Source organism: Castor canadensis, chromosome 3, assembly GCF_047511655.1.
Source record: "Castor canadensis chromosome 3, mCasCan1.hap1v2, whole genome shotgun sequence".
Taxonomy (NCBI): domain Eukaryota; kingdom Metazoa; phylum Chordata; class Mammalia; order Rodentia; family Castoridae; genus Castor; species Castor canadensis.
The window spans coordinates 36,465,251-36,482,548 of NC_133388.1; the positions used below are offsets into that span (position 1 = coordinate 36,465,251).

General features: G+C 43.8%; 1 protein-coding gene across 6 annotated transcripts in view; it reads right to left on the minus strand.

Annotated features, from left to right (window-relative positions):
* Positions 1-17,298, minus strand: part of Smoc1 (SPARC related modular calcium binding 1) — a 155,805-nt gene that overhangs the window by 17,958 nt on the left and 120,549 nt on the right. For all 6 annotated transcript variants that reach the window (XR_012446111.1, XR_012446112.1, XM_074067683.1 and 3 more), the window contains exons 7-9: positions 17,180-17,260; positions 1,808-2,000; positions 1,178-1,260 (exon numbers count right to left, since the gene is read on the minus strand). Coding sequence is in view for 4 of the 6 variants with exons in the window: in XM_074067683.1 (XP_073923784.1) it covers positions 1,178-1,260; positions 1,808-2,000; positions 17,180-17,260 (357 nt within the window). In the remaining 2 variants the exon portion in view is untranslated. The remainder of the gene's footprint in view (positions 1-1,177; positions 1,261-1,807; positions 2,001-17,179; positions 17,261-17,298) is intronic.

The window sequence follows — 17,298 nt, forward strand, 5'->3', positions numbered from 1 at the left end:
CCCTTCACACCTGCATTGGATGGAAGCCCTAAAACTCATGTTCATCAGCACCAAATGGGCCCTCAACATAACTACAGCCCCCTTTCTGCTGCTGCTAGCTCCTTCTCTTCTCTCTCCAAACCTCCAGACCTTGGATTAAAGACAACTCAGAGAAGTGTGGACTCTGAGGTGAGTGCTCCCTGTTATTCTCACAGCACCTTGCTCTTAACCTGCAGGGTACCTGTCACAACTATTTACATATGCATGCCTTCCTTTCTCTGCATACAGCCTGTCTCATTTATTCTGTGAACCTTATGCCAGTTTTGGACACTAGATTATACACAATGCCTGGCACAAAGTAGAATCCCAATTCTCATCTGTTGAGGGGATGGATAGAAGAAGGTATCCTGGTCTCTATGACTCCATTTTTGTGACAAAGTGAGTTCTACAAACCTCAGGTGGAAAGTCCCTGACTTTTAGGATTCTGCTTTCCATTCTCACTTTAGAGTCCTAATGTCATGAGAAGGTGGCCCCAGTGCCCACCAGCACTAACCTAATTTTGTATTGAGTAGACTATAGGATTCCAAGCCCTTGATCCTTAATAATCTCATTGTGACCCGCAGGTAAAGTTCACAAGAAATAAGGGAAAATCCAGGCCAGTAGCCATTTCAAGGTCCTAGGCCTCAGTTCATATGCCTCATGTCACTCCTCTACTCCAGTCCACGGTCATCCTGTCACCAGAGATCATCCTGAAGGTACTCTTAAGGGCAGGTGATAGACACTGCCCAGATCTCTCATAACAACCCCTCCTTGTAAGCTATATTCTCTTCACAGCCCTAGGAAAAAAATTATATACAGTTCCCCTCCCCCCATCCCAAAATATTGTCCCAGTTGCACTAGGATGGAGAATGGAGTGGGGAATTGCAGTGATAGGATTTTAACTCAATGACTATATTTTAAAGATAAAGAGGCAAGAGCAAGGAAGGGAAGCAATGTGTTTAAGGACATAGGACTAATTAGGGACAAATCCCAGACTGGAATTTGCCTCCTGGCACTATGCTCCTACGATGCATCTGCCCAGCATCCCCTGTTCCCTGTTTCAGATGGGAAAAATGGACTCAGAAGAGGGAGCTGCCTCTGCATGAGAAGGAGGTGGGGAAACAGAAAGAGGTGGGAACTGGCAGGGTAGATCTCTCACCTGGTAGCTCCCTGTCCTTAAAGGGGTCGTCCACCTCTGTGCTCTTGGCTCTGGCGTCACTCTCACAACTGGGCATCACATAGCTGAAAAGAGAGAGAGATGGGGGTCTGTGAGACCATGGCAACTGAGCCCACTTCAGCCACAACTGCCCAGCAATGATCAGTGTTGTCACTAAGCCTACAGCCCTCAGGGTTGACAACCAAATGTCCCCTGTACTGTCCAGCAGCTACAAAGCAATCCAGCATAAATGTTCCCATTGAGCCATGTTGAGGCATGTCATTTTAACCACTCAAGCATGATAACAGTGTTACCTCAGATCTGTACACAAGACCTGTTTTTATCTGTGGAGTCTAATGACTCAGGTAGTGGCATAATCTTATCAGGAATCTGAGGTTCAGAGTAGCTAAGTACTTTTCCAAGATCCACAGCTAGAAAGGGACAGATTTTGACCAGAATCCAGGTCCTAAGTCTTTCTACCAGCACCTCATGTGCTCAAGAAAGGAAATTTTGATCTCCTGTGACTCAGCTGAACCAGGGTAATATAGCTGAGATAGGTCAGCATAACTGGGAGCTGGTCCCCTTGTCCCAGGACCCAGTATGAGGTGCAGGATGGGCTCTGGGTGGGCTTACCGCGTGGAGGTTCCAGGCAGTGGGCGCCCTGTGTCCACCAGCACACACCAGCAGTATCCAGTGGACTGGTGGCATTGCACTGGCTTATACAGTCCCCCAGGGGCACACTCAGGAATGACAATCCCCTCACGGGGATTCTGCTGAGCCTCTTCCAGGGCACTCTGCCTCTCCTGGTCACAAGAGTGGACTTTCTCTGAAAGAGAAAGTAGTCTCTGGTGATTATCACTCCTGTAACCTACTCTCTCTTTCTGTGTCCAATACCCAAAGTAAATAGCAAAGACCAGGCCTGGCCCCAAGGAACTGATGGCTTGACTGATGAAACATCACAGGCAGCCATGTCTCCCATTCCTGCCATGATGAGGGGGCAGAAGGCCCAGAACCCCGCTGTGGCCTCCTCCACTGCCAGGGCTCATCAATACTCCTACCAAAGAGATTCTGATACAGCAACAAGCCAGTCAGGGACTCCAGGGCTGCTGCTTCTCAGAGTAGCGGTTTGCCTCAGGACTAGAATTTCCTCACTGTTTCAGAGTGGCTCCTGCTGATGTACTGTCTACTGGCCCCAGGAAAAGCAGGCACAGGAGCCAGACTGCTCTGCAAGCTGATGCAGGAATGCCTGTGTAAATGGAAGCTCCCAAGACCAGACCCAGCAGGACACAGCCACAGGCTACTAGTCTCATGCAGAGTGACGCTCAGCACCCAAGAGGAGCAAACCTGAGAGACAACCCCGGCTCCTGCCCACCCTCCAACACAGCTGGACAAAATAAGCTGATGGACTTGAATCCATTACACAATGTTGCTTCCATCTAGTGGGAGAGAAAACAGGCCTGGCAGGAAGGTGTCTGTACTTAGTGGCCTCAATAACAGCCAACCTGGGTCTCCCCAGAGCCAGGTCTAAGTAGAAAGAGTAGATGGGGCCCTGTGCCAGTCATAGCTAGCTCAAGGGCTCTTTACCTGAAAATTCTGCCTAGTTAAGCCAATTTGGCTTCCCTTTCTATTTTTTGTTTCTGTTTTAATTACTAAAAACAATGTTGGATTTCTTTCCTTATTATAAAGAAATTTTAAAAAGAAAAGAAAATTTGAACAACCCATGTCCTTTCAAAGTTAAATCTTCCACCTTCCTTAGATCTTCTGTCATGCATACAAACACATGCAAATATAGACCTACACACTTAACCTTTTTTAAACACAAAAAAAACCCACAAAAGGGATCACGTTGTACACCTGTATTATTACTTTATTTTTTGCTTACTTATTTATTATTTCTTTTTTTTAACAAGCATTATCCCACAATTTTCCTCTTGAAGAGTTGAGAAGGTCACAGTCATGGCCATCCCTTGGAATTTTTATGGTATGTTACAAAATGCCATTTTAGAGCGGGAACATGGTATCAGGAACCCAGAGAGCCACACTGCTCACTAAACATGGCGCAAATAATCAAAATAACAAACTCAACTCTAAAGGAGTCAAGCTCTTCAAAATAATGACTCTGTTAGCAACACACGTGTATGTAAGGCACAGACAAACTACACAAAGTAGGGGGTGTACAAGAGACACAAATGAGCTCAAAGCTGTCTTAGAGAGAAATCCTGGGACGGGAAAACCATTCGTTGTCTCACTGCTAGGAAAAATTCTGAATATTTCCTTGAGGACCTAAAAATATCTAAGGTTCAAGAGTCAGGTATACATAGTATATTCACTACTGAAATGCAATTTTGAACCTGGAAGATGAAAATAACTATTGTCTTTATAATGCAAATGAAGCAAAACTAAAGAGAATCTCCTTGACTAGAGGAAGTTGAGTTTAAAACAGCTGATGAACATCAGACTAAGGATCTGCCCCAGTTGTAACCACCACCAGAACAGCACTCACAGGCAGCTTAGGAAACAGGCCGAAACTGAGTGGGGAGACAAAGGAGGCTTGGGGAAAGGGTCCTTGGCATAAGGACCCAGGACTTTGCACCCCTGACCAGGAAGGTGCCAGGGCAACTTCAAGGGGATTACACAAGAGGTTTACAACAGCTCCCCTCAACCCCAGTTTGGTAGCCTTATTTTCCTACCTCATATTTCACACCATGAAAGAGGCAATAGAGAAGCAAAAGCAAAGGAAAATAGCTTTTTACTGGCACCATGTTCCTGTAACAACCTCTGACAGAGGCTCTAAATTAAGACTCTCCAGGCCAACCTTCTCGAGCCATAAATCAGACTAAAGTGAGAGGCCAAGAAAGTTGGAGGAACTTCCCCAGGGCAGCGTGAGTGATGAACCTGACTTCACACCATCAGGGTCCTGAAGCCTGGATAGGAAGAAGTGTGGATCCATAGTTTGGGCCCTGTTCATGGATTTCTGGAAGTCTTGAAGGCTATTCAGAAACATTTACAGTAGACTTCTGTGAAGTTCTATGGAGAATTAAATCATAAAAATGATGATGCTCCCTAATCTGGAAAAAAAAAATGGGGCCTAAGGAGAGGGTGAAATGAAGAGGTTATTACTTTATTCTTATGACTTTATCACAAACCCAGCAAGTCCAGGTGCCCTCCAAGAAAAAGACAGGCATGGTTTATCCTAATGTCACCAACCATTTCTAAAGAGTATACAGTTTATCTTCTGGAAAGAGAAAATCTTAAAATCATCTTTACAACTAATCCTAATAAAAGTAAATATTCACTGAGTAAAATATGCCAGGCAACAGACTAAAGGCTTTCCCTGCCTAATCTCTTGGCCCACCTGAAGTGGGCTTATGCTACTCATTTTGTAGATAAGGAAATTGAACTTTGGAGATCACAGATTTTCTTGGGTTCACTGAGCTAGCAGAGAGGAGGGCTGGATTCCACTCAAGGATTCTGACAGTCAGGCTCACTTTGCTAACCTCTAACCACTTGCTCTAGGAAGAAAATATGTTTATTTTAACAGTGAGCTCTTTCTGATCACTTGTAGCTACCCAAAATCTGCTGTGTTCAAAAAAAATGGGCTAACACAGCACAGTCTCTTCTGAACTAGCCATATCCTCTTAGCACACAACAAAGTTTGTACCTCAGTATTTTTCTCTTTGCCTCAGAACTAGAAAATTAAGTTTATAACTTACCCACAACTACAGATCTATAAAATGAGTAACAACAGCTAACATTTGAGTGCTTACTGGGTGCCAGACTTGGTACTAGGCTCTGTACTTATATTTACTTGCTTCACACTCATCCCAAGCCTCTAAGACAGGTGTTACTATCAGGAGCACAGTCTGGCTGAGTAATTTGATCAGGATCATACAACTAGGAGGTTGCAGAGTTGGAATTCCAGCCCAGTTGTGTTCTTACCTCTTTGCAGTAATAATCTTTCCTTGCCATAGGCTAACCTGAGGCTTATTCTAACGTATATTTTTCTTTTACTCAGTATATACAGTAGATTGTTACAAAATGGTCCCCAGCGATTGTGCCTCCCTGTCATCATGCCCTGTTGTAAACCCATCCACACGGACTCTCTGTTTGGCTTTCACCAATAGAATGCAGCATGATGATGATGCCTTCAGAGTGCTTGCAGCATTCACTTTCATTTTCTTGAAGGCTGCCCTGAAACTACCACATAAGGAAGCCTAGCTTTCTGGAGGAGGAGAGGCCACAGAGAGGAAAATGGAAATGGCACAGCCCACAGCCATCACCAGTTGTCAAATGTTTGAGAGAGGTCATCTTGGATGCTCCAGTCCCACTGACCCTCCATCTGGATAGGTCCAGGAGTTAGTTCAGGTAAAACCAGATAAGGAACCAGTGGGATGGACAACTCACAGACAGATTAGCAAGAATAAATTATTTCTATAGTAAGCCAGTTGGTTTGGGTGGTTTGTTACACAGCAGTAGATCACAAACATCTAGCTATACCTTCTCAACTCTTTGTCATTCACATCTTAAGTATTTTTGTAGCTGCTGCAAGCCTGTCAATCAATCAGCATTTCTCCAGAAGTCAGGCAAATGTTAATTAGTGAGTACCAAGGGGTATAGGCTTATACCATATTTAAGGACCCAGAACTCAGCCATCCTTGGGGCCACTATCACACTCTACCCTTCTGAGTCACTTCCCAGGTAGCCTTAAAATCCACAGCTATCAGTTTTTCTAGAAGTCACCTTCCAGAATGCAAGACAGGAGGTCATTTTCAAGAATCTCTTTAACACCATCAATTCAGAGGAGAAGGAGCTCCCCTGAAGTGAATATACGCTATCTACCCTGGAGTGGACACACTGCATTTTCGCTTAGGAAAGTCCAGGGAAGGAGAACAAGATAGAAAAGCCTGGCCCGGTAGCTATGGGAATGGTGGGACAGAACTATCTACATGCACTTGAAAGACATAATAAACAGCAAAGGAGAGAAAACAATCAGGGCTGGCCAGGAGAGCATGGGAATGTGTGACCTTACCTGCTCCTATCATCCTATCCCTGGGATGATGCGGAGAAGAAGTAAGAACCAGGTCACTCCCTACTTCACAAACCTCTGACTGTCCCAAAGAAGAAACACAACAGAAAAGCATCCTGTGAAAGAAATACAACCAAGTCCAGCCTTTGCCACCAGAAAACACACAGCCCTCTCTTTCACCAATTACACATAGCACTGGGGTAAGTGAAGCAGGACCAAAGTAGAGCAGGAATGGGCTGGGCAGGGGACAGGAGAGGAAAGGTCAGGTTGATCCAGACAAACATAAACCCTGTCTGCAGGCCCAGGGCCCAGGTCCTTATGTGTCCGCCAAAATGGGATAAACATGGAGAACAGCTCTGTCTGATACAGCAGTCTCCCAAAGGAGACTAAGGATCTGTGCCTCTCAATTACCCATGGTAATTAGGAGCAAAGGCGAGATGGATAACCTAAATTCTCAGATAATCCCCAATCTCCATTTGAGCCCAGAGTTTATCCTTTTCTTCTGGGAATCGTTTTGCTTTCATCATCTTTTTTCTTTACTTTACTTTCTTTTTTAAGAATAAATGGCTAACAAACATAAATATTACAAGATTTGAGTTTCAGCTCCTGGGGCTGTTCTTCCTTTCTGATTGCTGCCTTTCAAAGGAGGAAATGCTGAAGGAACAGACAGAAACACTGAAGTCCTGAGTAACCAACACTCAAGAACTTTTGGAAACAGAGTCAGTGGTGATCAGTGGGCCAGCCACACTGAGCTTTGTGGGGAAAGAAAATGGGAATCTCATGGTGGTAGAGGTTGTGGGGGAGATGGGTAAAGACAGAAGGCAGTGGTCAGAGAAGGTCTGTATTAGACAAGGTTCTCTAGAGAAAGAAATACTACGACATACACACATACTCATTCACTCACACAGAATGAGAGAAAGAAATTTTAAGGAATTGATTTGTGTGATTGTGGGGGCAAATTTGAAATATGTAGGTGGGCCAGTAGGCTGGAAATTCAGATAAGAGTGATAAGGCAGTCTTGAGTCCAAAATCAATAGGTCAAGTCCACAGGCTGGACACTTGGGCAGGATTTCTATGTTTAATCTTAAGACAGAATTCCTTCTTCAGAAAGTCTTAGTCTTTGCTCTTTAAGTCCTCCAGCTGATTCGATGAAACAAAACCTACTCACATTATGGAGAGTGATCTGCTCTAATCAAAGTAAAATAACTATAAATTTTCACTATATTCATATTACATTGTCACAGTAACATCTAGAAAGAGTTTGACCAAACAACAGAGCCCGGTCACCAAGCCAAGTGGACATACTGAAGGAACCACCATAAAGTCCATAGGAAAGAGAAGAAGTGCAAGGGAAAGGACTAGTCTTCTAGAGAGCCACCCACCAAAGAACTGAGAGGAGTCATGAGCAATCAAGACATGGGCTAAGAAGATGTCGCCACCAAGGTGGCAGGCCTCCCCAGAGACAGACCCCAGAGCCTCTTAGAGGAGACTCTGTTGACAATAAAGGGTAGCCTCTTTAAGGAATTGGTTTGTGTGATTGTGGGGGCAAATTTGAAATATGTAGGCGGGCCAGTAGGCTGGAAATTCATATAAGAGTGATGAGGCAGGTCATCCTGACACAGTTTACACTACTGAAAAGCAGTGGGATCCTGGCAGGGCTCAGGACAACTTCCTGAGAGAGGAGGAATTTGAGTGATGGAGGAGGCCAAGGCTCAGGAGGAGGGTGCAAAGAAGTTCTGGGGCCTTGGTGGACCCAGGATCTCATGCAGACTGCTAATGTGTGTGTATCCGAAGCCGGTACCATGTCAGGCTTAATTGGCCAGAAAAGTTCTATGAGTTCTAGCATGTAGGAATAACTAGCATGAAATATCAACCTACTCTCATTCAAGGACTTTCTCTACCCCTGAAACTTTCTCTAAGAGCTCTACCTCAGGGAGCATTGAGCCCCTGCTGAGCCTTTGTGTCCCCCTTAACTTCACCAAATTATAAACTCCTGAGAACAGGGACTCTTGCCATATCCTTCACCACCCCCATCTCTGGCACCAGCTCTGTACTCAGAGGAGAAGCATGGAATCTTGGGGGAAAAGAATACATGAAGAATATTTAGTGTGAGAATTTTGTTCTAGTCTGGTGCTCCAGAGATGGAGCTGCCCACTGTGGAATAAATGCCAGACAGTGGGGATGAGACCACAGGGGCTGAAAAAGCATGTCTGCCTCTTGACTCATCCTGGCAAATGCTACACTCAACCTTCAGACCATCAAGACTGCATTTTCTTAGAGGAAAACATCAATAAAATGTTATCCAGCCTGAAAAATGAGATGACCTGACTTATGTTCCATTGCAAAAGGAATCATCCTGCTGGGCCAAGAATATTAAGGAAAACACTAATGTTGTGTTGTCTACAGTGACCCTGAAACCCCTTCAAATATTTCCCACCCACCTCGCTTCTTATAAAAAATGAATGAAATGCTGAATGATAACCCAAAACAACAAACCATGCGTTAAGAACTACCTTTCCAAATCACAACATGAAATTCCACAGGCATAAGGAAGCATGTGGTTCCTGCCTCAGGATCCTTAAGCCCGTGTGCACATGTGGGTGGATGATACCAGAACTGCTCCAGAACTGCCCAATGCCTAAGAACTAGGTGGAGGAAGGGACTGCAGAAGGGAAAGGAAGGGAAAAGTGGGACTGGGTTTTAAGGAATTAACTTTGCTGTTAGGAAGTGCCAGTGGGGGAACTAGAGATGTGATGCTCAGGGGAGGGCCCTACTGGAGTCATAATCTTTGAGAATGATTTAGGGTACATCACTGAGCAGGCCCTCTCTGTTTATTTAACCACATGGGGTTTTAGCACCTATGGTTTCAAGCCAACTATGTGAATAGGCTATTTTTCTTACTTGTGGACTTTGCATTTTTTCACAGGAGGGGCTAAGTGGTCCCAGGAGGATCATTTTTCCAAGCACCATTTGCTGAGCTGACCCTGCCCTTTCACCATGGGCTTTCCCTCACCCACGTCACAGAGCGCCACGTGGCCAGAGCCAATTCCCAAGCCTCAGCATCCATGTGACTCAGACTTACCCAGTGGCTCCAAGAACCCTGAAGAGGAAAGCAACCCACAGAATCATTTCTCTGAACTCCCTTCAGGACAAGGAGCAGACAGACAACCAGCTGAGAAAAGGAAAGGCCAGGAAGAGAAACCCTGCCAGGGTAGGAAAAAGCAAAAGTCATTGGCAAACAGAACAAAGTCAGCCCTTAGAATTGTGCTCAAGTATGTATCAGGTAGAGGTGTGGGGGGGGGAGGTGATTAGAAAAATAGTTTGCACAAATAAAGTTGCCTCTTCCATTAAAATGGGTTTCCTCATTTCTTTTAAGCTAAAAAGCCCTTTTCCCACAGAACCTGCAGCAAAAGGAAGCGAAAAGGATAACAGCATTCCCCAATCATAACCTCCAGAGGGAGTTTGAAGAACATTTTGGAGGAGGCACCCCTTCTGATGAGTCAAGTGGCCGAGATAAGAGTCCTCTTTAGCTCCACCTCAGAGGGAGAAGTAGGAATGTGTGAAATCTCAGCTGGATGGCTGTTCCCTCTCCTAAGGAACTTAGGACATCTACAGGGAATGTTCTCAAACTACAGTTGGGGTGGGGAGACCAGGGCTTCTTTGGCCTAGCTGAAAGCAGCAATAAGTGCCTACCACTCTGACTCCTCATAGTCTACCAGAGGGTCTGGCACAATGGAAGTTTTCATGGAAGTCAACGACAGCTGGAATTGAGCAGCGTAGTATGGTAGTCAAGAGCATGTACTTTGGGTCAATGGGCTAGTCTCTCCAACTTGTTAGCTCTATGACCTTGACTAGTTTACTTAAGTTTAACAATGTCCCAGGTTCTTTACCTATAAAAGTAGAGTAGCCCTAGTGGATGCTTCATGGGGTTCTTGTGAAGATTAGACACAATGGTATATGTGACTAGGAAAAAGCTCAGTGGTTGAGTGTTTGTGTAGTATTCACAGGGTCCTAGGTTTGATCTCCAACACCTCAAAAAATAAAGAATAAATAAATGTAATAGTATAGTAAAGCATTTAACCCAGTATCAGACTAAGTTAATAAATGGTAGCTTCTATTATGCTTATGTGGTCTAAGGTGTCAGTGTCTTCAGTTATATGTAGAGTAAACATATCTCTATGAATGCTTTGCCTCCTCATCTGGAGTATAGTGGCTGACCAACAGCAAGAAATGGGAACAGTCTGCCCTGGTGCAGGCAACAGAGGGATATAATGTCTGCAAGTGAACTAAAAATAAATATAATGAAGAATCAGCCTGCTTTTTATAATCATTATGCTAGAACTTCAAAACAATGTCAGTGATAAAATATTCCTCCCCACTGGGTGAGCTATACCACCACCCTCTTCCTTTGGTGCATCACTGCCAATGACTAGCTCCCTCCTTAGATGTTCTGTGTTGTTTCCTTACCCATGGACCCTAAAAAAAGCCTTGGCACATCACAGTCGTTGATGGGCCTGAGACCCAGACAAAGCCCTCATCTAGCATGGGCTCCTGTTTTCTTGTTGGAAGCAAAATGATGGCATTCCTAGGCACTCCCAGTCTTAATGACCCACAGTCTTACAGTTAGGCAGGATCAGGTGCACTTTCTCATGGCTCGGAAGCCTGATCCAAACTTAGCTTCCCAAATCCCAGTGGAAGCCAAACACCTGAAATGGGCTGAGTCAAGGGCAAGTCTGCTTGGTGCTTTCACGTTCTCCTTTGTGCCTCATACCTCTTCTCACAGTATTGCTATGTGGTCCCAGAACCAAACCTAACCTGCTGTGTCTCAAAGGCGTCATCTTTAGGAAGAACTAACACTGCCTATTCCACATCCCTGATACTGGCTGAGAGCACTTCCCCATAAGGGTGTTGGCAGTTGTCTCTGTAAGTAGGGCATGTGGTTAGGATCAAGTGTCACAAATGAGGAGGTGTAAGGGAAAATTACAAACCAACCAGCCTGTCTTAATAGTTTCTCTCTGAAGAACCTAAAATGGCTATACACAGCTCAATGTGGTCTGAAGTGGTAACCACCTCCTTCCCACACAGATCCTGAGCTCCTAAGGGTGGGGGAGAACAGGATAGAAATTCTACGGAGGATATTTCTTCTGAGCTGAATTGTCTCGATACAGCATGTAGACATTTTTTTCTTCTCAACTTTACCTCCAAAGCATCACTGACTCACATCCACTCAAGTTTTAGACAAGTTCCCATCTCTATTGACTCATGCCATGCAGTCAGTAGATACAGCCCTTCCTCCAAAAAAATAGGAAATGCTTCATACCAGTTTTAAAATTATACAAGGGCTGAGAAATACCAAGCTGTCTTCTTTCTAGTTTTCACAAGTAACTTTGTTGACCTTCACCTGATAAGCTTTGTATTTTAAGGAGCAAGTGCTAGAAAACAAAAATTCAGGCAAGAAAGAAAAAGAGGGCACAGACAAAAGGGGAAGATGGTAGAGATATTTTTTAATTTGTCTAAATAAAATATCCTAACTTCACTGTTTACTCCTCAAAAACACTAATGTTGACTGTGTGGATGTTTATCAGATGTATACCCTGCCTGCTTCTAAAGTCACTTTACAAATAAACCCAAAATAAAGACTCTCAGATCAAAGCAGAGACCATTATTGACCTCCAGCAAATTGGAATAAGCCAACTGTAATACCTGAGCAGGATCTTTGAATTCAGTTTTTTAGCAGCAAAAGCCAAAAGGAAAGGTTTTGCTGTCAAACACCAAACAGCATATAAACTCACTTCCAGAAACAAAACCTTTGCTAGTGAAGCAAGTCCCAGAGTCTGGATCAGCAGCCACACACCTCCCATCCCAACCACAACTGCATTCCAAGCAAACAATGTGAGGCAAAGGAGCAAGGCAATGGAGAAAGGCCGATTTTAAAACAAGGTAAAAATGGACTGTGGGGCTAGGCTCTCTCGGGCCTCCAAACATGATTACTGCTTCTCTCAGCAAAGGGTAAAGTAGAGAAAGGGCAAAGCCTTTGTTGCCATGGAGAAAGTCTAGGGATGACCACCTGTCTCCATCCCCACCTCAATTCTATTGGCTGCAATTGACAAAGGCACCTGCATGAGATCAACGGGCAGACACCCAGAAGGCTGGTTATAGAAATAAATATCTAGAGTTTGTTTTTCTATAGATATTTTAAAAGTACACGAGCTCAGACCCGTCCCCGGTTGCTAACGTTAGACGATTACTCATTCTTCCTTCCAATCACGTCATGTATGAGATTCCAGGTGGCTGTGGGGTATTTGCTTACAATGCTACCACTGGTTTCCTTGTGAGCTGTTTATTTTTCCAGGCCTCAGGTCATTACATCAGCCCATGGTTTCTACGTGGGCCAAGAGTGCAGGCTTGGGAGTTGGGGGTTCCAGCCAGGAGGTGCTGTTGCCTCAGTGACCCCAAACATAGCAGTTATCCCAGCAGCAACTTCCTGGGTGAGGGAATAATAACCCAAACTGTGGCCAGTGGACCCAAAGCAGGTCAGCAAGCACAACATCCTTCCTTGGTAGATGAGGTCAGGGATGCTGTGACAGCTTACCTGTCTTTGGTAACACACACTCTCACGTAGAAGAGATGGGAGTGTCATTTTCATGGCCAGACTTGTAAGAAATGCATTTCTACCCTGCGTCCTTGCTGGTGGCTCTATCTTCAGGGAGCAGTTACCATGAGCTGCTTCACTTGCTGAAGCTCTGAGGAAGCTTAGGTGGCTCTGCTGGCCATGGAGGCAAGGACAGAAAAGCATGTCCCTCTTGGACTTAACTTACAGGACCAGTTCTAGGGCCTTCTTGAGGTTCCTGATCAGATCATGAAACAGTTAACTAAAAGGACAGGAAGAAAGGAAAGAACGAAATGGGGTTGCAGAGAAGGAAGTCAAACCACTTCACTGGAGACTATGAGAGACAACTTAACCCCCTGGGGCAGAGGGATATTGATATGGACCTTGAGAACATTGCTATGGTGCACAAAGAGAAGAGTGAAAGTATACATGACCCTACTTCCTGACAGACTGACTTTCCCAAAGGAGAAACAAAAAGACACATAAGTCATATGGAGACAAAAAGACAGAAAGTGTCTGCATACAGTCAAATGGAAAGCCAAAGGATAGGGCTGGGGATGTAGTCCAATGGTAGAGTGCTTGTCTAGCATGCATAAGGCCCTGGGTTTGAGCCTTAGTACAGAAAACAAGCAACAACAAAATCCTGAGGAATATGGGATGAAGAATTAGCCCATTTTTGTCACTTATTTCATCTCTTTATCCTCTTAAAATTTAGACATTTTAACCCTAAGAATTTTAAGAAATGCTTTGGGGCATGATGGCACAAAATCCTAAGATCCCAGCTATGAGGGAGCCATAGGTAGGAGGATAGTGGTCCAAAGCCAGCCCAAGCAAAAACACAAGGCCCCATTGAAAAAATAACTAAAAAACAAAAATGGGGGTGGGGGACATGGTTCAGGAATAAGAGCACTTACCCTGAGTTTAAAACCCAGTACTGCCCCTACCCCCCAAAAAAATGAAAGAAAGAAATGCCTTGATAACTAACCCCTGATACAAAAGAACTCAGGAGGAGTTCATATTTCCTTATAAAAGCAGCAGGGGCTCTGGCAAAACACTTATCTATGAGATGTTGCTCCCAAGTTCCAGGATGGTAGCTGGCCAGGTACATCTTTCTGAATGCAAAAGAGTTCATGGTGCCATGGAAGGCAATGGAGGAGAAGTGTGTGGTGGAGGTAAGCATGGAAGAGAAGACCAGAAAGGCAAATCTGTCAATGTTGAACCTGCCAAGGACTCAAAAGGCAACACTGACCATAATGAACACATGACAAAGCCTTAAAAACAAGGACCAAAATGTTCAGGAGGAGAGACTGGATACATTTGCAGGCTTGTGTGTCATGTTATGTTATTGCACAACTTCAGGCACCCAGTGGAACCTTTCCAACATCAACAGTCCCCAGGCCAAAAAACAAACCTGGCGTCATAGGGTCTGAGTGTGAAAAAAGGATATTTGGGGTGTAAAAGAAACTGGAACAGCTTTTTTGTCTCTCCACTAAGAGACAGATGAGAAGAACAAGCTCTCGCCCAGATGGACTTCACAGAGTTCAGCTCCAACCTCTGAAGTTCGCCTGAACCCCGAAGCTTCCATCAAACTTTTATGGAAAATGGTCTCAGGTACCCGATCCTGAGATTCTAGTCCTTACCAGAGCCAGCTGCCCAGACACAAGTTAGCATCAAAGTATGTCTGACTCCTCATCAAATCAAATGTGACAACATGTGAGAAAGGGTTAGCACAATACATAAAGTGCTCCATCAGCACAGACATTGCTTTGTGTTGTTTTAAAATCATGTACAGCACCTCTCCTATGTACCTGGAGTTGTATATCTGTAGTTGAATCCTCACAAAAATCCTTCAAGATACTACCTTTGTTTGATGTCTAAGGAAAACAAGACTTGGAGAAGTTGATTAACTCTCCAAGCTCATCAAGCCTCACAGTGGGAAGCTAGCCTTGAAGCTGAGCCTATAGATCTGTCTGATTCTAAAGTCCACACTTTGGTCATTATATGGGTTATGCAATAGATTCCTGGCCTCGCTGCCTACCAAACCAGACCTCAGGGTGCTTCCTTGCAACCCATTTGTGAGAGCATGCACTGGAATGGGATGGTAAAGCCTCAGAATGGTCCACATGAGCCTTGTGAGCTGCCTCAGGAATTTCTGTGCTAATGCAGGCTTACCCGGGTGTCACAACAGGAAGCATTTCAGGAGCCATAGTCCCTGCTTCTTGGTCTATGAAGTGGTCAAAAAACTTGAGTGGAACAACCCCATACACACACTACCATTCCAAATGCACTATTCAACCGGGGGCCAGCAAACCTTTTCTGTAAAAGGTCAAAAAGTAAATATTCTAGGATTTCTAAACTAGGTAGAGAAATTAACCACTGGTTAATGAAAAAGAAACTCACGGAAGCAATTGCTAAATGTCAAGTGAGCATTTCAAGCAAAAGGTTCTGTCTGAATAATGCAGAACACTCAGCCTCCTATCTACCTAGGTCAGGGAATGAGAATTAATCCTCTCACCGGGGACTTGCAGGGTTTCAGGGACAAAGAAGACCATTGGCAAATTTATTTCCAACAAAAGATACTACAGGTGCAAACCCCTTCTCTTTGACTTCTACTATTTCCCTAACAGTGGGGGGGTGGGAAAAGGAGATCCTTAGAAGCCTGTCTGATGATGCCTTTGCTTAGGGTGACAATCATAAATTCTTTCCTGGTTGAAGAATTCTCACAATAAGACCTATCATTAATATCTCCATTATTCCTACCAATAATGATGATAACATTAAATACATGTATTTACAATTTACTATGCATTTACTATTTGTCACTTGGTCAGCATCAATTAGGGACCATATAGACATCAGATTAATAAATCTTTAATCATGGTTTTTGAGAGACAGATCATGATCCCATTCTACAGATGAGGTCCACAGGGATTATTTGAGTTGACTTGGATCACTCACTAAGTGTTGGAGCCAGAATGTGACCCCAGATTTTGCCGATCCCAAAGCCTGTGCTTTAATCATTGTACTTACTATTCTGTCAAAGACTCTAGTCCAAGGCTGTTCACATGATCTCCTTCCATCTCACCATCCCATATTTCCATCTTTTATCAACTAATGAACCAGGCATATGGAGAGGTTCTGAGCCCAAGTCACAGAGAAAATCCACAGATGCTGCATGAATTTACCTCTTGAACTCTCACTCCCTGCATTTTAGTCCCCACACTGCCCCCTGGCACACAGGTAAACAAAGAGGGACAAGTGACAGCAAACTCACTGATCAATGGACATGTAATACTTTGCCTGCCCATTCAAAAGCAGGTATCTTTTTTCTACACTCTTTGCGACCCATAAGGTAAATTCGACAAACATAAATTATGCAAAGTATTATTTCTCACAAATGAAGTCTTAGGTGAAAGGAGCATGATCTTCCCTGAAAGAGATACAGATTTGGTTTGTTAATACATTTTTCTGGTGATGAACATTTAGTCTCTATTGACGGCCATTGAACTTGATTGACTTTGTTCTTTGTTGGTAGTAAGTAAACTCTACAAATAAATCCTACAAATCTAATCACCCTTCAAAAATTATTACCTTCTGAGCTGGTGGAGTGGCTCAAGTGGTAGTGCACCTGCCTACCAAGTGTGAGGCCCTGAGCTCAAACCCCAGTAGTGCCAAAAAATTATCTCCTTTCTTTAAAGGATTAAGTCAGTGCCAAAACCTGACCACTCACAAGATCCCTGGAAGATCACGTCAGAAAAGACATGACTGTAAAAAGTTTTTAGATTCATAAACACACATAGTAGCAATTGTTTCCAAGCTTGAATTCCAATGTTTTATGCCCAACAATTTTTCTTTCAAATTCTTCTGCATGGCATATAGAAAGCTAATCAAAACATTAAAACATACAGTTAAATTTTTTAGCTAAAAGGATCAACTACTTATGAAAGACAATCCTGAGATGGTAATTAAAGAAAATTAAAATTAACTCATCCAGTCTCCTTATTTTATAGCTATAGAAATTGAAGACCAGGCTCGAGGTGTGGCTCATGTGGTAGAGTGCTTTCTTAGCAAGCTCAAGGGCCTGAGTTCAAACCCCAGTAATGCCAAAAAAAAAAAAAAAGAAAAAAAAAAGACAAGCAGGTAAGTTAAATAGTTAAATGACTTGCTCAAAACCATATTGTATAACTGGGTATGATGGTGCACAGCACTCAGAGGCTGAGGCAGGAGGATTGAGAGTTCAAGGCTAGCCTGAGCTACATAGCAAGATCATGTCTTAAAAAAACAACAGATAAACAAAAAAACATTCCACACAGTAGATAGTCAAGAAGCAACCATGGAGTACATGGGTACATATATGAAAATTATTTACCTGAATTTCTTACATTGGTGTTGTTCAGTTTGGAGTCCTTGATTACTAAGTGCTTAATCCATAGGGTGGGAGCTGTGATTTCTAGAGGGAGAAAAAGAGACAGAAATAGAAAAGGTCTG